This window comes from Symphalangus syndactylus, chromosome 18 (assembly GCF_028878055.3).
Source record: "Symphalangus syndactylus isolate Jambi chromosome 18, NHGRI_mSymSyn1-v2.1_pri, whole genome shotgun sequence".
Lineage (NCBI taxonomy): Eukaryota > Metazoa > Chordata > Mammalia > Primates > Hylobatidae > Symphalangus > Symphalangus syndactylus.
In genome coordinates this window covers 74,631,590-74,657,071 of record NC_072440.2, presented here as the reverse complement: position 1 = coordinate 74,657,071, position 25,482 = coordinate 74,631,590, and the positions used below count along the sequence as shown (strand labels likewise).

The following is a 25,482-nucleotide window of genomic DNA, read 5'->3' as shown; positions in this document are numbered from 1 at the left end:
GGTGTGCTTCCTGCTCTCTCACCTCCTCCTCTAACCAACCAGTACCTAAGGAGAGCTCTGAGCTGTCCTACCTCTGCCACGGTAAGAACTTCTTCTTAGCTGCAGTCCAATACATTAAAAAACACAGTGGGGGCTGGGTGCAGTGGCTCATGCCTGTAACTGTAATCCCAGCACTCTGGGAGGCTGAGGTGGGCGGATTACCTGAGGCAAGGAGTTCGAGATCAGCCTGGCCAACACGGTGAAACCCTGTCTCTGCTAAAAATACAAAAACTAGCTGGGCGTAGTGGCGGGCGCCTGTAATCCCAGCTACTCGGGAGGCTGAGGAAGAAGAATCGCTTGAACCTGGGAGGCGGAGGTTGCAGTGAGCCAAGATCGCACCACTGCACTCTAGCCTGGGCCACAGAGCAAGACTCCATCTCCAAAAGAACCCCACAGTGGGGAGGAAAGGGAGACTGAACCCATTCTGGCTGTTTACGGAATTAAATGACACAGAAATGTGTGCAGCTAGTAATGGGCCTGTAACTGAGGGTGCCGTCCTTCATGCTTCCCTTTCCATTCCTTCCTCCTGGCAGTGACTTCTCCTGGTCCTGTGGGGGAGGAGGCTGAAAACTGGCAGCTGCTCTGCCTACGACAAGAAGGGTCAGTGCAGTCCAGGACAGGAAACAGGACGAGCTGCCCTCCCTACTACAGCTCTGCCAGCGACAAAGGCCACTCTGCACCCGCGCTTGCTCCTAAGCCTACTCCTGAGTGGGTGAGAATGTGGAGGGAGAGGACACTGAGTGATTACGGGCTCCCAAAAACGTCACAGGCAAAACACACTGGAAGGAGTCGAGCTCAGGCCGGCAGCGCTGAGGCAGCTGCACCTGATGACCGAACCCTAGGGTGAAGAGTGACCTCATCAGTTCACAAAGGCGTAGCTTTGGCAAGGCCATTCAGAAACACACAAGAGGAAGACCAAAATTCTCAACTTCCAAACCAAGGCTTCTATTACCTAATAAGCAATAATGACACAAAATGAGTCGTCAGGCTATGACAGTTAAGTAGTTCAAGGTGTAAATAAAGAAACGCTACAGCACACGCAAACGTCCTAATGCGAATTAGGTCACTGTCAGTTTTACCCCATGAGGGAAAAAAAAAAAAATACAAAAACCATTTACCTTCACGACATGGCAGAGTTTCTGAGTTAAAGCCGAAATGGAACTGACATCATAGTCTTGGAGACGAAATGTATAACCAAAAGTTTTAGCATATTCTGTAAGGAGATCTGTCATCATAAGGCAGTTGTCTTTTTGGGACCGAAGGAGTTTAACAAACTGGGCAGCTAGAGCTTTGAACCGCTCCACCTCTGTCAGAGTAAGGATCTTTTCTTCTCCACATTCCAATACCTTCGAAAACACACAGGGGGAGGAAAGGGAGAATAAACAAATCACAGTCGTTTACAGAATAGCAAAAAAAGTATGCAACTAGTAATGATAAAACAAGTCAGCGTTACTGAATGGGTATAAAGTTTCAGTTCTGTAAGATGAAAAAGTTCAGAAGACTGCTTGCATAACAATGTGAATGTGCTGACCACTACTGGGCTGGGGATATAAAGACAGTTATGAAGGTAAGTTCTGTGTTATGTGTATTGTGCCACAATAAAACAATTTTTAAAAAGCACTTCAGTAGTAAAAAAAAAAAAAAAAAAAAATTAATAAAATTGACAATGGAAATTTGGTTTAACTTAGCAACGGCGTAACAGCTTAGCACTGATGTTACCTCATGTACTCAGCCCTACCTTCAACACGAAGGATTTGAAAAGTGTAAAAGTAATGAACAAATATTCAGTGTAAGAAATCAGCCAGGTGTGGTGGCTCATGCCTGTAATCCCAGCACTTTGGGAGGCTGAGACGAGCGGATCAACTGAGGTCAGGAGCTCAAGACCAGCCTGGCCAACATGGTGAAACCCCATCTCTACTAAAAATACAAAAATTAGCTGGGTGTGGTGGCTGGCACCTGTAATCCCCAGCTACTTGGGAGGCTGAGGTAAGTGAATTGCTTGAACCCGGAGGCAGAGGTTGCAGTGAGCCAAGATCGTGCCACTGCACTCCAGCCTGGGCAACAAGAGAGAAATTCCGTCTCAAAAAGAAAAAAAAAAAGAAATCAACCTACTTAATCTTTTTTTTCAATAATTACCCCAAAACAAGTTTGAATAATCCTTCATTGAAGGAAAAAGCCATATTTATCTAAAAATACTAATGAGTCAGTAATATGACTTCTCTGATTGGAATAGCTCAGATTTTCATCCTCTTTCGTAACCTCCCTACTTCCCAGAAAAATAGGTCTTGAACGTGAAAAAATATTTCCTATATGTTGTTCAGAAAAATACTTTATAAAATTAGAATTTCTTCACTCACTTGTAAAGTATCAGGTATGGCTTCAAAAAGTTCAAGTAGTTTGGTAAACCCATAGTATGCAAGTTTGCACTGCCGGCCAAAGTGGTGATGGTAAGAGGGGATAAATTTATTAAAGGGCATCCGGAAATGGGGTTGGTGACGCAGCAAATCAACGACATCCTTGGAGAACTGTTTTGTTCTTTCTATTTCATCCTGAGTGCGTTCTTTTAAAAAAACCAAAAAACATAAAATCACAGTTTTTTTCTACCCATTTGTGTTCAACATCCACACTAGAGTAAATCCTTTTGGGAATTTATAAGCGATATCATCCTTGCCTTCCAAACACACACAACCTAAAACAAACACATATACTCTTCCCTCCTTGCAAGTGGTTCTCAAACATGTTCCAGGGCAGAGTAACAGGAAGTTATGATACTATTATTATGAAATGCATATATATTCATCTTATAAGCTAGAAACAATGTCATCTTACAAGCTAGAAACAATTTTCTAGCCCCTGCCCCATATCTATTAACATGACACACACCCAAGTCCCTGTACTTAAGCAAGTACTCTAGAAATTATTCCTATGAAATCACACTTCTGAATATCCCCACTTTTTTTGCTTATTCATCTCATCTTCAGTTAAGACTTGCTAGCAGAAAAGAGAATCAGGCTTCAAAAGTTGAACAAAAATAAAGAGGAGGAAAAGCCTAAGCAGAGATTGTTTCTGTTAATTTTTAAGTGAGAACTGGCCCTGGAATTCTATGATTTCATGGACATCAATGTTCTGCAGGAGCACAGTTTAATAACCAGGTAACAGAAGGAGGATACGACCATACAGTCACCCCTTGGTGTTCTCAAGGGATCAGTTCCAGGACCCTGCTTGGATACCAAAATCCGCACCTACTTAAGTCTTGCGGTCTGCCCCGCGGAAACTGCAGACACGAAAAGTTGGCCCTCGGTATCCATGGGTTTCGCATCCCTCAAATACTATACTTTCTACCTGTAACTGCACCTGTACAGTTCTGACCACAACTATTAAAATTTGAAAGGCAAAACAAAAAAAACATTCATTTGATTTGTCTTCCTTTCTCAAGTGTGCACAGTAAATAAAGTAGCTCAGAGTTCAACAGAAGAGCAAAGCCAACAGGCACGGTGACAGATTCTCAACTGGATGACTAAGGCTCATATAGCCACAGCCAGGCTGCAGAAGGCATTTGAGCAAAGTGCTGATGATGCCCCTTTTTCCCCTTAGAGTCAATTCTAAAAAGCCAGCCTGCTTTTGTTCTTGAGAACAGCTTCACCTACTTTGAAGAACACAGAATCCAAACAGCAGCAGTTTTCACACTGTGCTTTCTGTGGAATCTTCAGGAAGCACGGGCAGGGAGGGAAAACCACATCTTCCATGCCACGCTATGTTAAAATAACAGGAGGTAGACAGTATCCTTCCAGCAAATGTAAGTCACATACCTCTTTTGGGGATACAAATCACCATTTCATTATCTTGTTGGGATAAGCAGATGGTTGTGTCTGGAATCTCTGATACGATGTCAATCAACTCACAAACACCATATTCAGTGACATCCCAGTCCTTTGAGAAACACCTAGGTTTTAACAATGGAAGTGGATACGGAATGAGTAGTATCATCGGTAAAGGATCTACAAGTGTTCCGGCTGGGCGCCATGGCTCACACCTGTAATGCCAGCACTTTGGGAGGCTGAGGCGGGCGGATCACGGGGTCAGGAGATCGCGACCATCCTGGCTAACATGGTGAAACCCCATCTCTACTAAAAAATAGAAAAAATAAGCCGGGTGTGGTGGCGGGCGCCTGTAGTCCCAGCTACTCGGGAGGCTGAGGCAAGAGAACGGCATAAACCCGGGAGGCGGAGCTTGCAGTGAGCCAAGATCATGCCACTGGGCAACAGAGGGAGACTCCGTCTCAAAAAAAAAAAAAAAAAAAATACAAGTTTTCCAAAAGAATGCTTAATAGAAATACTAGATAACTATTTAGAGTTTGGCAGAAGATAAAATGTCTTAAAATATTTGCTTTCATTTCTGTTCATCAACTCACCAGTGATAAGCCTGTGAGAATTCTCGCACAATGACCTGTTTGCTGGCCTGGGATTTGAGAAGTTTTAGTAAATCCTGAGTAAAGCGCTTCACCTGGGCCCTGTGGGTAAGGGTCAGCAGACGTTTGGAGCCCATTCCAAGAATCTGCAAAGCAAATGGTTTATTTATACACATAAGACCTCAGCAGACAGCGACTTCCTTGCTGCTGGCTCACACTTTAAATGAATCCCTTTATGTAGAATGTGTGCAATTTTAAACACATGTGAATCAACAAAATGTAGCTGGTCAAAAGGAACAAACGTCCAACCTTCTGAAACTTTTATTCTTTTTGGCCTGGCGCACCTTATCCCAAACAGTCGTTGAGTACAGAAATGAAAAGTGTAATCTTTTGAAAAGAAAAGTCGTGAGTACAGAAATGAAAACTGTATTGGTTGTCCAGACAAATTGGTCTGCAAGTTTTTCAAGCCGTTTTTAGTGAGTGGGAAGCTGTTATAACACTGTGAGTTAACTAGTAAAAGTCTTCACAGGATCCAGTGCTACACTCTAGCCCAGTAACTAGTCTCCAACTAGTTACATTTAGAAGAAAGGTTAAGCCCTTGACTCTTACACAGGCACCAACATACAAGTATGTGGCTATTCACGGGAGCTTCCTTGTAATCATGAACAGTTCCGGAGAAAGCTGTGCTGGGATGAAGAAGGTCTATAGAGCTGAGAGGGAAAATACTCCTCAGTCCTCCAAGGAGTTCCTCTAAAACTGGAAACTAGCGGCTTTCTGAGAAATTGAGAAGCCGCCTTTGTATGTTATTTCTTCCCTCTGAAGAAAGCTTTTACTGGATGTTCTGCCCAGAACTGACTTCTTAGGAATTAAACTATTACTGTTTCTTTGATGGAGGCAGCCAAAGCCATGGAGGAACATTCCTGCCTGTAAACAAGTAATCCCGTGACAAGCCTTACCTGCAATACATGAGGCACTGCTTCTAATAACTCAATCAGCTTGGAGTATCCGTAGTCTGACACTCGGCACTGCTTTGCAAAATGATGGTGATAGGATGGGATGAAATGACTGATGGGTATGACACAGGATGGCTGGCTTTTCAGCAAGTCAATCACTTCTCTACTGAACTGGATCAGCTGGGGGTTACCTACAGGACTCTTCGAACGCAGAAGCCAAGGGTCTAGAAGAAAAAGAACATGTATAAGACAGAAAGCACAGATTTCACCAGCTGAAAGGAGGGAAAATGGCCCTGCAGTCCCTGACTTGAGTTAGATCATGGGGAAGCAGACAAAACCAAATACAGTAGCTGCTTTACGTCTCAGTTTCTATATTCAGGTCTCAGGGTCCAATAACTAGCTAACTAACTTATTCACGGGCTGTCAAATGCTGTCCCACTAATCCTCAAAGTTAAGTGGCCAAGGTAAAGCAGAGTCTACTATAGTGTTATTTATAGTAGAAGTCAAAGTACACAAGAAGCTCCCAGTTTAGAAACTAGTTATATTTCCAAGATCCATCTGAAACTTGGTCATGTGGAACATACTTTCCCACAAAGTTATAAATGGTCATCAGGTAGGTGGCCCAGAAGAGCAAAATTAATCCATAGTGGAGCTGAAAATGTTACCCAGAAAACCACAGAAAGTGATAATGTTGTAAAATTAGCATGACATAAAAGGGTGTAAGAAACAGGTTTTTGCACCATCTTGACTGCTTATACCTATTAAAAAGGTATAAGTAATCAGATGGAAATCTACAGAAAGGTGGAGAGGCTTGCTGGGCGCGGCGGCTCATGCCTGTAATCCCAGCACTTTGGGAGACTGAGGCGAGCGGATCACGAGGTCAGGAGATCGAGACCATCCTGGCTAACAAGGTGAAACCCTGTCTCTACTAAAAATACAAAAATAAACACAAAAAAATGAGCCGGGCGTGGTGGCAGGCGCCTGTAGTCGCAGCTACTCAGGAGGCTGAGGAAGGAGAATGGCATGAACCCAGGAGGTAGAACTTGCAGTGAGCCGAGATTGCACCACTGCATTCCAGCCTGGGCCACAGAGCGAGATTCCATCTCAATAAATAAATAAATAAAATAAAATGAAATAAAAAGTGGAGGCTTGTGGGCTCATGGCTTAGCAGAAAGGAGGAGTGGCATAATCTATGGCCCCTGAGAAGTCTAAGACCGAGGAAAACAAAGGAGGTGTCCCGTAAGAAACCAGAGTATAGACATTCCTAAGAGCAGGCTGACTCAGAGAGAATTCCTTGGTTATCCTCACCTTCTTTCCTGTAGGGTAAGGGAGGTGGGAGAAGCAAAAGAAGTGTTGGGGACAAAGAGAAGGAAGGATGTGTGTATACATAGGAAGGCAACAATGTAACGTGTCGTTCACGGGCAGCAGCCTTGGACATCTGCAACTCAGGACATGCCCATAACTCAGACACTCACCCAAGTCTAGGTCCAGATACCTTGGTCTTTTACATTTAAATTTATTTTCACATTTATCAAAGTCCAAAACGTGGACCAAAATGATTTTCAAAGGTAAATCTGCATTAAGTGATATTTCCTTCAAATACCTGAAACTATTTTTTTTTTAAAGACAGAGTTTCGGCCAGGCACGGTGGCTCATGCCTGTAATCCCAGCACTTTGGGAGGCCAAGGCGGGCGGATCATGAAGTCAGGAGATCGAGACCATCCTGGCTAACATGGTGAAACCCTGTCTCTACTAAAAATACAAGAAAATTAGCCGGGCGTGGTGGCGGGTGCCTGTAGTCCCAGCTACTCGGGAGGCTGAGGCAGGAGAATGGCATGAACCAAGGAAGCAGAGCTTGCAGTGAGCTGAGATCCTGCCACTGCACTCCAGCCTGGGTGACTCCGTCTCAAAAAAAAAAAAAAAAAAAAAAAAAAGGCTGGGCACGGTGGCTCACATCTGTAATCGCAGCACTTTGGGAGGCTGAGGCGGGCAGATCACGAGGTCAGGAGATTGAGACCATCCTGGCTAACAAGGTGAAACCCTGTCTCTGCTAAAAATACAGAAAAAAAAAAAAAAATTAGCCGGGCGCAGTGGCGGGCACCTGTAGTCCCAGCTCCTCGGGAGGCTGAGGCAGGGGAATGGCATGAACCCGGGAGGCAGAGCTTGCAGTGAGCCAAGATCGCGCCACTGCACTCCAGCCTGGGCAACAGAGCAAGACTCCGTCTCAAAAAAAAAAGAGCTTCACTCTTGTCACCCAGGCTGGAGTGCAATGGCTCGATCTTAGCTCACCATAACCTCCACCTCCTGGGTTCAAGCAATTCTCTTGCCTCAGCCTCCCGAGTAGCTGGGATTACAGGTGCCCACCATCACGCCTGATTAATTTTTGCATTTTTAGTAGAGATGGGGTTTCACCATGTTGGCCAGGCTGGTCTCGAACTGCTGACCTCAGATGATTTGTCTGCCTCAACTTCCCAGAGTGCTGGGATTACAGGTGTGAGCCAACAGGCCCAGCCCCTGAAACTATTTTTAAAAGGCCTGTCAACTGGCAAGCCAAAAGCTTCACAAAATTAGGTAGCTGAAGGGATCTGTAAATGTGAAACTTACATTAGCTTATGTTGGTACTTTCAAACTGGCCAGGTGTGGTGGCTCATGCCTGTAATCCCAGCATTTTGGGAGGCCGAGGTGGGACGACATCTTGAGCTCAGGAGTTCGAGACCAGCCTGGACAACACAGCAAGGCCCTATCTAAAAAACAAAGTCTAGGCTGGTAGCGGTGGCTCATGCCTGTAATCCCAGCACTTTGGGAGGAGGAGGCAAGTGGATCATGAGGTCAAGAGATCAAGACCATCCTGGCCAACATGGTGAAAACCTGTCTCTACTAAAAATACAAAAAATTAGCTGGGCGTGGTGGCGGGTGCCTGAAGTCCCAGCTACTCGGGAGGCTGAGGCAGGAGAATGGTGTGAACCCAGGAGGCGGAGCTTGCAGTGAGCCGAGATCGCACCACTGCACTCCAGCCAGGCGACAGAGCAAGACTCCGTCTCAAAAAAATAAAAAAATAAAAAATAAAACAAATTCTAGTCCTGCCAACCCCTCAAGCATTTTAGGAGTTTTCAAAAGATCAAAGGACACATCCATGGTGTTTTCACACTTGGCAAATTATGCTGCTGTTTAAAATAAAAGCCAATAGCCTCCTGTGGTCTCACAGTGGACAGGTGGTAGCTCCAGGACAAAATACCTGACACCTACCAGTGTTGGGAGGTGGGGGCTTGTTGTGAATCCATTTAACCACTTTGATTCCATTCTGAGCAGTGGCAATGTTTACACCTGGAACACAGGTAATGAAGTGTTCTAAGGGAACACCTCCTTGGTTTTCTTGCACTACTTCTAGATCGCCAAACTCTGCAGTGTAACAATCTGGAAAGCTGAAATAGGAAAAAACAAAAAAAGGAAAGGTTAAATTAAAATAACAGAAAAGGAAGCGCTTGCTAAACAGAAGGCTTTGGTTTAATGTATGCGTTAATCATTTGTCTGAATGCCCACCACCAAGTTTGAAGGTTAAAATTAAGGACCCAGGGAGGCAAGCATTGTGGCACTGGCCTCTCTGATGCATTCTGATGGCATTTTCTGGGTAGTTTTCCAGGAGGGGGATTAAAAATAAGGCAGCTGGGCTCCAAGTCAGTTACGCTTCTGCTTCCACATCAGCAGGGGCGTGCAGGCCACTGAGTCCTGTGTCGGCCTTTGTATTAAGTCTACTGTTAGTGGCTCATGGAGTGGTTAAATGAACTTCTGAAGAATACTTTTCTCTCACAAGTCTTGAAATGTATGCATATTTGAAGCTGTGTATTCTCAACACTTGTGGAGATTTCGACTGCAGCACTTATGATACATCTCCCCCGTGAGAAGAATCTGCCCTCTTCATGTTTAGGTTTCTAAAATGTAGCGCAAACACCTATTTTCTTGTTGAAGTACTGAGGGATTGGATCCCATTTCAGATAAATAGTCACGTGTTGCTTCATGATGGGGATACGTACTAAATGTGTTGTTGGGTGATTCTGTCATCTGAGAACATCATCAGGTGCACTTATGCAAACCCAGATGTTGCGGCCCACTACACGCCTAGGCTGGTGCAGCCCATGGCTCCTGAGCTACACATCTGGACAGCCTGTTACTGTACTGCACACTGTGAGCAACTATAACGCAATGCTATTTGTGTATCTAACCATCGAAAGGTCTAGTGAAAATACGTGATTATAATCTTATGGGACCACTGTCCTACATACAGTCCGTGGTCGGCCAAAATTTCGTTATGTGGTGCATGACTGTACTTTGACTGAAGGCTAAACACATGAGGATGAAGCATTGTATAGTACTTATTTGTAAAGAAGTGTGGGAAGAAAGGGCAGGCCTCCTATAGAAAGGAGAACTAGGGCATTATATCGACAAAGGCTTTGAGATGATTCACCTCAATAAAGGCACGGTGCCCTCGTGGGTCTGGAGAAGACTGTGAACCTGGGGCGCAAATGTCTTCAAAGAAAGAATCACAAAAGGAATCTTGTAAGAGTCTGGATCAAATTCATGTTCGCTGAAGAAAAGAGAACACAATAGGAAGCTGACATTCTGCAGGGGTCTAAGATGTTCACAAGGTCATCCTAACATGTTCCACAATCTTATAGAAAAGAATTATTTCTAAAGGAAAACAAACGGTGTACCTGAAATCTTTATTGGAACAATGCTGTCTGCAGACAGGCTCGTGATATTCTAACTCTTCAAATATAATTGGGCTGCAATTTGTGGAGGAGCCATCGTGTGACTGGGAAGACCCCAAGGGGCTCTGGCGGGCCTGACTGCTGGGTAGGAGACACACCAGCCGTCCGTTTCCTTGTTCACGGATTGCGACCGTGTCTGTTAATTTATATAGATCTGACACATTCAACTTGTGTCCAAACCTAAAAGCAAGAGAAGAGAGATGCAGACTTAGAAGGTTTTTCTTTGATTATACAGAAACACTCATCCTGTTTAAATAAATAGCAATAACCAAGAATGGTTCCTCCATCTCTTCAAAGGTAGAACTGGAAAAATTCTACCACAAATTCACTAGCAAACCAGTGACGCTTGGTACTCCTGAGTCGTCTCTGGCTCCATCCACGACAATGCTCACATCATTTGGAAGCCACCTCCAGCCCCTGCCCAGTTTCTGTAAGTGACCTCACCGAATTCTCGAGTTGGAAACCTCTCTCGATGCAGCTCCCCTCACTTCCAATTCTCTGTATTACTTCTCACCATCCCCATTCTCCTCTCTCAGAAGTATACGTGCTTTCCGTGACTCTCTCACCTCTCCTATGCCTCAACTGCGTGACCCACACACCCTCTGACACTGGACTCCCCAGTTCTCCTCCTGACCTGTATCTTTCCTACTTGGAACTTAAAGGCACTGGCCCTGGAGGCTGGCAGATTTGAGTTCACATCCTGACTCCACTTCAACCTGTGTGACCTTAGTCAAGTTCCACAACCAATCAGGGCCTCACTTTTCCATCTGTAAAATGGGGTGATGATAGTGCCTATCTCACAGGGTCGATGTGAGGATTAAGTGTCGTTAGGCCTGGATAGAACTTGGCTCATAGTAAGTGCTCAGTAAGTGTTCCCTGGTCTTCTCACTGCCTGACCAGTGGTTTCTTCCCAGTGTCCCACATATGCTCAGATTCCCATCTACCAAACCAGCCCCTGGTCCTCTTCCACCTCCTGGAGAGACACACTCTCCCTTGTACTCTCATTCTCAGTCTCGTACCCTCCCGTCCCTGCAATGGAAACATCCAGCTGCTCAGGAGCTGCTTCTGCTGTGTTACCTCCAAGTCTCTCAGCCCCTTCCCTCCTGGATTTTAGCCACAGGACTCTGTAGTGATGACTCAAAAGTTATCGGCGGCCTCTGCCTCATCCCCATACCTCATGCACTTCCTCATGGCCTTGGATCCCCCCATTCCTGATGTGCTCTCTTGGCACACATCCTGGGTGCTCACCCACATCCCTGGCCCTGGTGGCATTCCATCCATTCCTGTCCTCTATTTCTCCTCCCCACTCCCAACCTTATCTGCTCTCTAGTCTGTCCTAATCGTCTTGAAGGCAAATGACTGCCCTATCTTCAGAGCCTACTTCTCTCCCAAAGAAGCCCCTCAATGTGCAGAAGACTATGTGACCTCTCCACCCAGCTACTCCAACGGCCCCTAAAACCTTAATGTCCAAAACCAAGACCAAAAACTTGCTGTACCTCCTCGTCATGCTTTATTTCCCTCTTTCCAGTTTAACTGTGCAACCATCATCCCAGTCATGCAAGGCAAAACATTCAGAATCAAAATGACCTCTCCCTTTTACCTTGCTTGCTACATAAACCTAGTCACTCTGGCTGGACGTGGTGGCTTGTGCCTGTAATCCCAGCACTTTGGGAGGCCGAGGAGGGAGAACGGCTCGAAGCGAGGAGTTCAAGACCACCCTGGGCAACATAGCAAAATCCCCTCACTACAAAAATAAAAAAATATTAACTGGGCACGATGGCAGATGCCTGTGGTCCCAGCTACTCAAAAGGCTGAGATGGGAGGATCATCTGAGTCCAGAAGTCTGAGGCTGCAGTGAGCTAGGGTCGTGCCCCTGCACTACAGCCTGGGTGACAAGAGTGAGACTCTGTCTCAAAAAAAAATTTTTTTAATAAAAGAAATTAGTTACCCACTCTAGTTTCAATGACATTTGACATTTCTGTAACATCGAGTTCTGTCCCAACAGTATCTGCTCTGAATTTGGACTGATGTAGCACTTTCCCTCTCTGCCTCCTTCTCTCCCCTGTTCGTGCCCTCTCAGACACCACTGCTACGAGAAGAGTCTTCCTGCAGCGTGATTCCCATCACCACACCTTTCCCCTCCCCTCCTTCCTCCAGCACTTCAGTGGCTCCCTATTACCTGTGGGATAATGGCCAAGTTCCTCGTTCTTCCCCTCCTCTGTGTTCTCAAAGCCTTTTTTCCTCCTTTCCAATCAGTTTTCTTCACTGTCCATAAGGATTCATGAGCATTTTCTCTTCCCGCTAGACATAAGCTCCTCAAGAAGAAGACCTAAGTCTTGCCCAGTTTTGCCTTCTCTGCAGTGCCTTGGTCTTGCACTCACTAGTCCCTGCTAAACATCTACTATGGGCTGGGTGCTTAGGATACAGTATTAGGGCAGAGCCAGTCCCTGCTGTCCTGGAGCTTATAGTCTAGTGCTTAAAAATGTTCATCCAATAAATACTAAAACTTGGCCAGGCGCAGTGGCTCACACCTGTAATCCTAGCACTTTGGGAGGCTGAAGTGGGCAGATCGCTTGAGGTGAGGAGTTTAAGACCAGCCTGGCTAACATGGCGAAACCCTGTCTCTACTAAAAATACAAAAACTTGGCAACGCTTGGTGGCACATGCCTGTAGTCCCAGCTACTCATGAGGCTGAGGCATGAGAATCACCTGAACTCGGGAGGCAGAGGTTGAAGTGAGCTGAGATTCTGCCACTGCACTCTAGCCTCGGCAACAGAGCGAGACCCTGTCTCCAAAAATATTTAAAAAAACAAAACAAACAAACAAAAAAAACTAAAACTAGTCAATTAGGGGATAAAAAGCACAGCACTGAGGACCAAAGGTCTAACTTTGTTAAAAATAAAAGACGTGTTAAAACTGTCTGCTAAATATTCACTGACATGTAAATCTGAATGCCAGTGTCTCTGTCTCCTCTCCTCCACGAGGCTCAAGTTCCTCAAGACTCATTACCATGGTTTTGTGCATGTAAGTCACCAATCAGTACTGACTGGATAAAGAAAAAATATACCTAACTTACTTTTTTTCATAGATATCTGTAAATTTAAACAGAGGCAGGCAACAGGCAGGGGCATCCTGAAGAACAGACATTGTTTCTGCACTGTAAGACAGAAGTTTGATTAGGGAACAGACCATTTCCTCCATATTACAAGTTGTATAAACAGAGTTCATAAAATTAACCCAGTGCATATGCAAAATAAATTTACCAATTTCTGGTATGTCAGAATGTATTTTCCAGAAAAATTTAAAGAAAGGATTTTAGGGACAAGGCAATGAAAGAAGATTACATTACACACTAGAATTAGTTTCAATCACAGGGTTTTCCACACCAGTGGAGCAGAAAAGCATGATTAATTCAGAGCAAAAGGGAGAAGAGCTTAAATATCTCCTGCCACACTGCTGTTAGATATATGTGATTGGCGTTCCCATAGGTAAGGATACGCAACTGAATACAACATAATCTCAACTACGGTTTTAAAAAACCAAGAGGCACCAAAAAACGCTCAAAGGAAAAAAATCCAAACAAAACAAAAAGAAAATGCCAAACTGTTAAGTGCAATTGGCTTTGGGCCATAGGACTGTGGATGGTTTTTTTCCCCTGCTTCTTTTATGTTTCTAAACTTTCCATATTTTCTTCAATAAGCATCATTTTTATTCTAAGAACAACAACAACAAAAAAAAACCCGTAACTCGTAATTTAAGTAACAGTGAAGTACAGGTTACAAAAAAGATCTCTGATCATCCAAGGAGACATTCAGGACTGGGTCCTGTTTTGCCAGACTCCCCAAAACAGGGAGACCCAAAGAAGTATCACATCTTACTATGAATAAAACCATCACCAGATGCTTGAGACTGATAGAGTCTTAAGGTAGACTTATGGGGCTGAGTATCTATTTGACACTAAGGATATATCCGCAAATGGAGAGCTTGGAGATTTGTAGATCTAGTCTTTACACACAAATCTACCTTCTACTAAGATCTCAAGGTAATACTTTAGACTTTTCAGGCTTATAAACTTTTATTGTAGGGGTCTGCTATTTTTAGAATCTGTTTGAACAGGTTGCGTATTATTTTACTCCCAAGTGCCTGTCAAGTTTAAGCTGTATTCCACCTTTGATTAATGACTTATACAAGGGTCAAATGGCTTGTTTCTAACTGTATCAATCTAGAATAAGCATTATTCCACATGCAATCATCACAAGGAGGGTGGGAATGTGATCTATTTGTATTATTTCTAAAATTATTTCTGGGTCAAATGTTATTTCCTGAAATAAACAGCTTGCTTGTTTCTTACCTCAGTAAAGAGAGTGATTTGCTGGCAGCCCCAGTGGCAAGTGAGACTAGGATCTTTTTGCTGCCAATTTTGTATCTGTGGAGGCTATTCACTGCACCAATCGCATCTTGTAAGTTTTCCATTTGCACAACAGCCTTGAGCTGATAATCTGTATGGGGGCTGAGCTCAACACTCTTCACCTACAACAGGAAAAGGGAAAACTGAATGCTATGTCTGCCCAGAACCCTGTCGTCTTAAAACTGAAGGTGAACCATGAAGGAACACGTTTGTCGACTGCAGTGCTTCCATGAAGGAGTATGTCTGAACTCTGCTCTTCTGCTAACCAGGACGTAAGTAAGTGAGGATGGGGTGACCTTCAGAGATGTGACACTGGCCCGGCCTGCCTGTGTGCTCTGGCACACACAGGTTTCCAAGGCAGGCTCAGGGGCCAACACATGGAAAGAGTCTTTGGGGTCTTTTCCAGACTCTACAAAACCCAGGGCACGGCCATTTTTAAGAATCTACTAAAAAGGTGCATTTTTAGCAAAACTGCACCTAAAAAATGAGTCAAATATAATAAGACACAAACAAGACCAGCCAACATTATTTTAGAATCCTACCTGTATTTCAGCAGGAAGAGCTAACTAAAATCCATCAGTGTTTTACTCATCAAATTGCCTTTTTTTTTTTTTACTGAGATGGGAGTCTCACTCTGTCGCCCAGGCCAGAGAGCAGCAGCGCGATCTCAGCTTACTGCAACCTCTGCCTCCCATGTTTAAACAATTCTCCTGCCTCAGCCTCCTAAGTAGCTGGGACTACAGGCGTGTACCACTACGCTCAGCTAATATTTTTTTTTTTTTTTTTTTTTTTTTTTTTTTAGTAGAGACGGGGTTTCACTCGCCAAGCTGGTCTCAAACTCATGACCTCAGGTGATCTGCCCACCTCGGCCTCCCAAAGTGCTGGGATTACAGGCATGAGCCACCATGCCTGGCCACAAACTGCCATTTCAACTTCTGCCTAAGAGAAGAGCTTCTCACTGCTAGGTGTCTTGCTCTCTGGGGCTATATTGTAAAAACTGGATTCACAGCACCACCCTGGGCAGACCAAAGGGAAAAGGAAGGAGTTCAAACTTGTTCAGTCACACTTCTATCCTGGCTGTGGTTATGCATATCAAATTAGGTCCTCTTGACTAGAAACTCCATCAAAGAGTACAACAAAGCAAGCACAAGAGGGAAAAAGTTACCTTGCCATGCCTGGCAAATGCTTCCTGCAGGAGCTGCTGCAGCTCCTTCCGGGATAATCTGTAGTCTATGTTGCTGACTTGGACATCAGCACCATTTGCAAATGGGTCTGGGCAGTCGCCTTCGGTGCTCGAATTTGCAATGTTGAAAGCAAGCGGGGATGCTCTGTTAAAAAGGTTTGGAGACATACTCCTGCTTAAAACACACATATTGAGATTATTTTAAAAAACCGTTCTGTATATTTAGATTTTATCATTTAGGCTTTGTTTGAAACTATATACAGAAGCAGCTTTCCCACAACACAACCAAACCAAACATTTGGTTTTCAAACGTGTTTTCAATCTTTTTTTTTGAGACAGAGTCTCGCTCTGTCACCCAGGCTGGAGTGCAATGGCACGATCTCGGCTCACTGCAACCTCCACCTCCTAGGTTCAAGCAATTCTCCTGTCTCAGCCTCCCCAGTAGCTGGGACTACAGGCATGCACCACTACACCCAGCTAATTTTTTGTATTTTTGGTAGAGATGGGGTTTCACCATGTTGGCCAGGCTAGTCTTAAACTCCTGATCTCAAGTGATCCACCTGTCTCAGCCTCCAAAGGGCTGGGATTACAGGCCTGAGCCACTGTGCCCAGGTGTTGTTTTTTTTTTTTGAGACGGAGTCTCACTCTGTCGCCCAGGCTGGAGTGCAGTGGCGCAATCTTGGCTCACTGCAAGCTCCGCCTCCCGGGTTCACGCCATTCTCCTGCCTCTGCCTCTCCGAGTAGCTGGGACTACAGGCACCCGCCACCACGTCTGGCTAATTTTTTGTAATTTTTTTTTTTTTTTAGTAGAGACGGGGTTTCACCATGGTCTCGATCTCCTGACCTTGTGATCTGCCCGCCTCGGCCTCCCAAAGTGCTGGGATTACAAGCGTGAGCCACCGTGCCCAGCCCCAGGTGTGTTTTTAATCTTAAATACACACTGATTTCAGGCATTGTCAAAAGTACTATCTACTGACCCCTAATTACCGCCAACCAATTAATATCAAATATTCTTCCTTTGGGTTAAAGCTAAAGGCAGGAATTAGAGGCAGTCCTGATGAATTAGCCTTCTGCTTTGTGCATTATCCTTAGGAAATCAGCCTGTGATACCAATTTAAGGCGTTTAACCTCCTCTGTGGCTCTGAAAGAGTTAAACATTCTTGCTCACATGTTGCAGTTCTTTCTGCACATAAGGAAAACTTTTATGTGGCTTTTTAGATGTAATTTTATAGATCCATAGTCACTTTCTCTTTTGTTTCTTTTTTGAGATGGAGTCTCGCTCTGTCACCCAGGCTGGAGTGCAGTCGTGCGATCTCAGCTCACTGTGACCTCCACCTCCCAGATTCATGCCATTCTCCTGCCTCAGCCTCCCGAGTAACTGGGACTACAGGCACTTGCCACCACGCCCGGCTAATTTTTTGTATTTTTAGTAGAGATGGGGTTTCACCGTGTTAGCCAGGATGGTCTTGATCTCCTGACCTCATGATTTGCCCGCCTTGGCCTCCCAAAGTGCTGGGTTTACAGGCGTGAGCCACCGTGGCCGGCTGATCCATAGTCACTTTCTACAGTGATTTGCCACCAACTCAGCAGAACAAACACAATGCTAAAAGGAGCTCATGGGAATGCAACACAGCCTTACAGCTTCTCTGTCTCCCAAGCCTCAAGAATTCCTTGGTGTGAGAGATAGCAGTAATTACCGTGGTTTACAGAAAACTTTACTTCCAAATAGCTCCTATACAGAACCATATGAATCAGAACCACCAAAGCACGGCTCGTTTGGGCTTTTTCCTCAACACAGCGAACACAGGGACATCTTAACATGCCTACCAGCACTGGCCAGGGACTCTCCAACAGGCTTCTCTTTCTGACCTCTGCTTACCACAATTTCCAGATGGAGGAAGAAGAAATGGTGAAAGCATTGCCCCTAAATGTTAATGATGATTACCTGAGGAGAGGGGAACTGGCAGAAGAGTATGGGAGACTTACTTTGTGCATTTCAGCACTATCTGAATTCTTTTCAACAAACATACTATTTCATAATCCTTCCTATTACATGTAACCACCCCCATGGGTCAAGAAGCTGGACTCACCTAGAAGACCAAGACTGAGATGCGAGCAGAGGACTGACTTGCCTGGATGCAACTAACTTGCTAAAAGCAGACGGGTAACTCACTTGGAATACGGTCTCCTCTTTATCTTTTTTCTCTACAGGAGAACTGGTAACACTTCGGGCACTGAGGTTCTCTTTTCTAACAGAAGGGGAAAATTGAAAACAAAAGGTCATATGTCTTCCTTCACATTCAAGAAGCAGCTATGAGAAAGAGTAGTTTCACATACTTCTGACTGGTTTTGTAAACGGGTTCTGCCACTCCCGAGTTTTTCAGCGTCAGCACTGCAGCACTTGAGTTACCATGAGTGGGTACGACCAGCCTCAGGTGACCTTGCTGGTGCTCACTGTTTCTATGACCAGTTTTTGACTCCATGCGGCACAGCTCCTTCAAAGACACAAGCACAGTGGGGTTTAAATTTTAAGTACCCAAGATGTGTTAGATCCTTTACAGAAAACGACTGACTCTGAGTATCATCAAACACTGAAATCAAAAAGGGACATGCCAAAAGCAAGCAGGCACATAAAACACAGAAATGAAGAAACCAAACCTACCATAAACTTCAGAAAGCAAGAGGTATCAAAATTACCTGTAAACTTTTAACATTTGTATTTTTTGTAGCAGATCCAGAATTTGCCTGTGACCCTTTTCCAGGCGTGGCTTTGGCACTGGAAGATTGTTCACTTGCATCTTTGATGAGGCACAATTTTGGATTCTTAAGTTTTTTGGGAGACTTCACTTTATCAGCAATTGCATTTGAACTCTTTGTTTCACAGAGTTCTCTATTTTTTGGAGTAAATGACACAATGATCCTATTACCAAAGACATCTTCGTTTTCCATTCGCTTCTGAGCACGCTCTGCACTATCTTGGTTTATGAAGCGGAGAATTGCACTGCAGCCTGTGATACTCAGCACTTTCCCACCACAATTATCGGACAGGCGTCTGAGCCTGTTGCTGACGCTCTTGCCATCTTTATTTGCTGGTAGGTTATAAACATAGAGCAGAGTGTGGCACTGCTAATACAGAGGAAAGAAGTGTTATGTCAGGTTAACTCAAAGGCACACATTCAATTTCAAAATAAGAACAATGGGTGACCTCCAAACTTCAGTTAACAACTTTGGAGAGAAGATGACAGTGATTTAGACGGGAGAGGGTAAATTATTTAGTGTTGACAAAGTAACTGAATATTGTTTTAAAGAATATGCTTTAGCTGGGCATGGTGGTGCATGCCTACAGTCCCAGCTACTCAGGTGGGAGGATTACCTGAGCCCAGGAAGATTGAGGCTGGAGTGACTGTGCCACTGCACCCCACTCTGAGTGGCAGAGTGAGACACTGTCTCAAAAAATAAAAATAAAAAAGAATATGCTAGGCACAGAAGTCTGTATACTGTATGATTCCATTTCTATAAAGTGCGCAGAAAATACAAATCTACAGAGACAGAAAGATTAGTAGTGCCTGGGAGTGGGGAAGGGGATTAATTATAAATTAGCATAACAGATCTTACTGAGGTGACGGAAATATTCTAAAATTGTACAACTCAATTTACTAAAAATTATTGTACACTTAAAAGAACTGAATTTTGTACTATGTAAATCATATCTCAATGAAGTTGCTAAAAGTCTATTTATTCTGCAGGTCTGCTGAATAATAACTTATAAAGTTAGAGCCAGAAGGTGAGCAGGGTCAGTCCTGGTTGGTTTTTGCATAGGAGAATGCCTGGGAATACTAGGTGCTATAGGCTTAAGCAAAAAAATTTTTTTTTAAAACCCAGCAATTTAGAGCCTGTTCACCTTCAACAGCAGATTGCCAGTACTCAGGCTGGAAGTTCTATTTGGCAGTGGGTATCATAATTCTTCCAGATAAGTTGAAATTTATGTATTAAGAAGCAGAACTTGGCCTGGCACAGTGGCTCACGCCTGTAATCCCAGCACTCTGGGAGGCCAAGGCAGGTGGATCACCTGAGGTCAAGAGTTGGAGACCAGCCTGACCAACATGGTGAAACCCTATCTCTACTAAAAATACAAAAAAAATCAGCTGGGCATTAGTGGCAGACACCTGTAATCCCAGCTACTCTAGAGGCTGAGGCAGAATAATTTGCCTGAACCCGGGAGGCGGAAGTTGCAGTGAGCTGAGATGGCATCACTGCACTCCGGCCTGGACGACAGAGCGAGATTCTGTCAAAAAAAAAAAAAAGAAAGAAGTAGAACTGGAGAAAAAGAAAGAAAAGAGAGAGAGAGAGAGAACGAACCAACGAACAAATGAACAAACGAACTGCCCAGGCATAGTGGCTCATGCCTGTAATCCCAGCACTTTGGGAGGCCGAGGTGGGGAGATCACTTGAGCCCAGGAGTTCAAAACCAGCCTGGGCAACACAGTGAGACCCCCATCTCTATTTAAAAAATTTTAAAAATCGCCAGGCGTGGTGGCTCACTCCTCTAATCCCAGCACTTAGGGAGGCCGGGGCAGGTGAATCACCTGAGGTCAGGAGTTCAAGACCAGCCTGGCCATGGTGAAACCTCGTCTACAAAAAACTAGCCAGAGGCCGGGCATGGTGGCTCACGCCTGTAATCACGGCACTTTGCGAGGCCAAGGCAGGTGATCACCTGAGGTCAGAAGTTCGAGGCAAGCCAGGCCAACACAGTGAAACCCCCTCTCTACTAAAAATACAAAATTAGCCAGGCGTGATGGCGGGCGCCTGTAATCCCAGCTACTTGGGAGGCTGAGGAAGGAGAATCAATTGAACCCGGGAGGTGGAGGCTGCAGTAAGCAGAGATCACGCCACTGCACTCTAGCCTGGGTGACAGAGTCTCAAAAAATTTTTTTTAAAATAAGAATAAGAATAATATTCTAAAAAGTAGAATCATTAAAGCACCAGGAGAAAACTTAAGATAATTATATAAAGGGTTAAATCCAGAAACCATAAGAGAAATCACTAACAGGCAAAGGATGTGAACAATTTACAGAAGAAATAAAGAGCAAACAACCATAATCATAAAAGGATATTTTGCACTGTGTTAAAGATTAATTTAAAAGCCAATTATAAGATGATGCCGTTTTTCACTTATTGGCCTGGCAAACATTTAAAACAGACACTCTCATGAGTGTAAATTAGTACCACCTTCCTGGAGGATGACATGGATCTTGCTAGTAAAGTTCTAACCCAGAACTTTTATGCCTTGGAAATTACCCTATGGTATGTCAGCCCAGGAGCCTAAAGATATAAATTACCTTGCTGGAAATGGTAAAAAACAAAACAAAACAAAACACAAAACTGGGTATAAACAAAATGTCCACTAACAGATAGACTGGTTAAATAAAGACCAGACATACAAGTACTTTTCAAACCAAAATTCTGGTTTTTAAAATGTGGCAGACTTATATTAACATGAAAAGACATCCAAGCTCTGACATAAAGTTTTTTTCCAAAAGCCGCAGAACACTGTATATGTGACACATTTTTTTTTTAAACGTACAGTTTTTAAATCTGGAGGGCAATACCAAAATATTAACAGTTGTTACTTCTGGAGGGTAGAATTATGGGGTTTTCACTTTCCACATTTCTAAATACTGTGTTTTGTTTGTTTTTACAATGATCATACCATACTTTTCTTTTTTTTTTTATTTTTTGAGACAGAGTCTACTCTGTCACCCAGGCTGGAGTGCAGTGGTGTGATCTTGGCTTACTGCAACCTCCACTTTCAGGTTCAAGTGATTCTCCTGTCCCAGCCTCCCAAGTAGCTGGGATTACCAGTGCCCACCACCACACCTGGCTAATTTTTGTATTTTTAGTAGAGATGGGGTTTCGCCACGTCAGCCAGGGTGGTCTGGAACTCCTGACCTCAGGTGATGGGTGATCTGCCCACTTCAGTTTCCCAAAGTACTGGGATTGCAGGCATGAGCCACCTCACTCGGCCCACACCATACTTTTTTAATCAGAAGCTTTTTTTATTTGAAGGGTACTGACCAATTATCAACAAAATCTACACTTTTCCTATGACACCTGGGACTCAAAACCCAGGCAGTACCAATATATGTTTAATTTACTAAAATTAAAGGAATAGACTAAAGAACATAAAAAGAAACGTATCTTAAATTATCACTCTAGTGGATGGGAAAAAACATCCAGCAAGACTAAATGTTTTGAATTATCAAAACATCGTTTTGGTTTTTTTTAACCATAAGGAATAAGAATCTCCAAAGTGGGCAAGTTCTTACCTAAAACACTACATTTACTTTTTTTTTTTTTTGAGACAGAGTCTCGCTCTGTCGACCAGGCTGCAGTGCAGTGGCGCGATCTCAGCTCACTGCAACCTTCACCTCCCAGGAAAAAAACACTGTATTTACTTAAGGCCTTCAAAGTTAGAAAAGTGACCATCAAACAGAAGCAGAAGGGAAGAAACGTAACTACAGCCAAGTGACTAAAAACAAGTAATGACAAAGGTGAGTTAGGAAAGATTAAGGTAAGGCCTGTATGTTTACTCCCTGGATAAGCCTCTGGTATCCACAACTCTGAACCGTCCATAGCATGAGTTTCATCTTAAGCCAGACCGCAGGGCTTGTTGGGTATCAGGGGACACAGGGGACTAGCAGGCAAATGCTGGGATCAGGATGCCCGGGGCCCAGTCTCTTAGCTGCTGCAATCACCGATGACCCGTTTACTTTTTCTAAGAGCTGATTTCTTTCTCCCTTAAATGAAGACTTTGCATGAGATCATTTCTAATGTACTTCTGTAACTCTCAGTTATTAAATGATATGTGAAGACTGCATTTAATGTATGGGATTGCCCACTCTCCTGGATCACCCACACCATGGCTCTTTCTCCATTATGATTAATTCTTTCAGAGTTACACATGTATTCGCCAACAGCTTAAACACAGCTCAGCAATGCAATAAACATTCTTATCCCAAGTCAAGTCTATCAGAAATGATAGTCCTGGAAATGTGCTCACACCCTCCTCTCAGTATATGGCTTAAACAGGCTACACACCGGTAGAGCAATAACCGCTCCTGCTAATTGTGTCCATGCACCACAGAGAATGCACAATAGAAAGCACAGACTCAGAGGCCCGCTGAAGCGCAAGGATTAAATACCGAAAAAAATGCACAATGACTCCACTTATTTGGCGCCAACCACACAAGTATGTGAGAACCCTCGCCATATTCTCTACCCATAATACTTGGAAGCAAAAAGAATCATGACTTTTAATCCGTTATTTCTATCCACCTGACACAAAACACTGCTAGCTTTGAAGACACTGGCAAGTTGGGAAGGTAAATCTACAAGTCAATTTCATATGATATTTTGAAATAAATAAAAGCAAACTTCATACATACCAATTATCTGTATATTTGTAAGAGAAGAACCGAAGGTTTCTAAGCCTTACTTCAAAATCTAACCCACCTCTTACAAAGAACAGCCCCATCTGGGCCTGGCAACCCCCTTATTATGGGCTTTCAGCCTCCACAACGTAATATTGGAAAATGGCAAAAATAACGCAAACCCACTTACTGGCATTTTTAGTGGTAACCTGGGGGGCAAGTCGGAAATGAACTCTTCAAATCTGATCAGCTCGTTAGCATGATGCAGCAGTGCTTCTGAGGCCTGGTTTTTATGGACCAAAATAATGTGGAAACCATGCCTGTGTCTCAGGTCACTAAGTTCCAATGCAAAATTGACATCAGCTGAAAGAAAAGGTACAGACCAACCCCATCCCCAAACATTAGAAACACTTGACAAAGACAGACAACTCTATTGACACCCACTGAGAAGAAAGGAAAGGCTGGACTATATTCAAAATTGCTTCCCCCGTTTCTTAGGAAAGAAACGTTTCACATCAGAAGAATGTAAGACAATCTTACCAAAAGAATTCCAAGACACATATGTTACTTTCAGTATTAAAAAGAAGCAAGTATGTTGGGGAGACTCAAATTTGAAAATTAACTTAAACTTTAAAAATTATTAATACTGACCACAAGGTAAAAAAAAAAAAACAAACCCTTTTTCTTTAATAAACCTGGTCCTGGCCAGGCGTGGTGGCTCACACCTGTAATCCCAGCACTTTGGGAGGCCGAGGAGGGTGGATCACCTGAGGTCGGGAGTTTGAGACCAGCCTGACCAACTGGAGAAACCTCCACTCTACTAAAAATACAAAATTAGCTGGGCGTGGTGGTGCATGCCTGTAATCCTAGCTACTTGGGAGGCTGAGGCAGAAGAATCGCTTGAACCTGGGAGGCGGAGGTTGCGGTGAGCCGAGATCGCGCCTGGGCAACAAGAGCGAAACTCCATCTCAAATAAATAAATAAATAAATAAAAATAAAAAATAAACCTGGTCCCACAATAACTCAAGTTCCAAGGAGGAAACACAGAAATCCACCTAGACCCAATTTTTTTTCTAAACAGTTCTCAACAATAATCATAAACATGTCTCATGTACTTCAGCCTCTTTGGGGATACATTTTACTTTCACATGTTGCTGGCTTCTATGATAATTTCCCACGCAGTGAGTTTAGCTGAAATTAGCAGATGTTTCTGTACTTACTTGACACAAGAACCACTGTGGCTGGAGCAGTGTGTGTATTTGCAAACCTGCGGAGACTCTGCCGCAGTTTATCATCAGCGGCATTCTTTGCAGTAGCATTGATGTGGGCAACGGTTACCTGCATTAATTTATAAGAAGGGTAAATAAGCAGGAGCTGAGGCTAGAAAATTGCTATACATTCTGCCCACATTTTTTATTTTTTAAATTTTATTATACTTTAAGTTCTGGGGTACATGTGCAGAACGTGCAGGTTTGTTACATAGGTATACATGTGCCATGGTGGTTTGCTGCACCTATCAACCCATCATCTAGGTTTTATGCCCCCACATGTATTAGGTATTTTTCTAATGCTCTTCCTCCCCTTCCCCCAACCCCGACAGACAGACCCCAGTGTGTGTTGTTCCCCTCCCTGTGTCCATGTGTTCAACTCCCACTTATAAGGCAAGAACATGCACTGTTTGGTTTTCTGTTCCTGCATTAGTTTGCTGAGAATAATGACTTCCAGCTTCATCCATGTCCCTTCAAATGACACTATCTCATTCTTTTTTATGGCTGCATAGTATTCCATGGTGTGTATGTGCCACATTTTCTTTATCCAGTCTATCACTGATGTCTGCCCATATTTTAATAAGTAATTCTTGAGAAAAAAAATTCTTATTACTATTAGGAATGGTAAAAAATCACAACAGATCTCAGTAATCTCAACAATGGTTCTTGATATCAACTGCGTCTGTGACTAACCCTGCTCTCATCTCCAATCTTCTGTTTTTGCATTTCTTTCATCCTCCTTTCAGAAAATAAGTAGAAAATAGGAAGTGAAATTTGAACTCAGTTAAATTTGCTCTAATAGCTTCTGCCAACAATTTGGAGGTGGTAAAGATCAGATAAATAAAATAAGATTTAAGGCTGTGTTTTATGTCAACTGTCCATGCTACCCATGCAAGCTTGTGCAACCCGCCTTTTGTTGTTGTTTTCTGTTTTGTTTTGTTTTGTTTTAGGCTTTTAGCAGCTGGAAGCCATGGTTTTTAGTTTCTGTCTCTACTAATAAGCAGAAAAGAGAGATAAGGAAGGTGCT

General features: G+C 43.7%; 1 protein-coding gene across 25 annotated transcripts in view; it reads right to left on the bottom strand.

The window, feature by feature from the left end:
* The window catches only part of MARF1 (meiosis regulator and mRNA stability factor 1), a 50,242-nt gene that overhangs the window by 12,984 nt on the left and 11,776 nt on the right, over positions 1–25,482 (bottom strand). For 4 of the 25 annotated variants that reach the window (XM_055253363.2, XM_063623703.1, XM_055253364.2 and 1 more), the window contains exons 6-21: positions 24,408–24,525; positions 23,378–23,550; positions 18,455–18,883; positions 18,095–18,252; positions 17,848–18,006; positions 15,740–15,932; positions 14,518–14,696; positions 13,243–13,323; positions 10,110–10,346; positions 9,863–9,982; positions 8,647–8,822; positions 5,404–5,624; positions 4,451–4,593; positions 3,849–3,982; positions 2,397–2,599; positions 1,158–1,385 (exon numbers count right to left, since the gene is read on the bottom strand). In XM_055253363.2, the coding sequence (XP_055109338.1) occupies positions 1,158–1,385; positions 2,397–2,599; positions 3,849–3,982; positions 4,451–4,593; positions 5,404–5,624; positions 8,647–8,822; positions 9,863–9,982; positions 10,110–10,346; positions 13,243–13,323; positions 14,518–14,696; positions 15,740–15,932; positions 17,848–18,006; positions 18,095–18,252; positions 18,455–18,883; positions 23,378–23,550; positions 24,408–24,525 (2,952 nt within the window). The remainder of the gene's footprint in view (positions 1–1,157; positions 1,386–2,396; positions 2,600–3,848; positions 3,983–4,450; positions 4,594–5,403; positions 5,625–8,646; positions 8,823–9,862; positions 9,983–10,109; positions 10,347–13,242; positions 13,324–14,517; positions 14,697–15,739; positions 15,933–17,847; positions 18,007–18,094; positions 18,253–18,454; positions 18,884–23,377; positions 23,551–24,407; positions 24,526–25,482) is intronic. The other 21 variants (XM_055253365.2, XM_055253367.2, XM_063623713.1 and 18 more) reach the window with 8 other exon arrangements.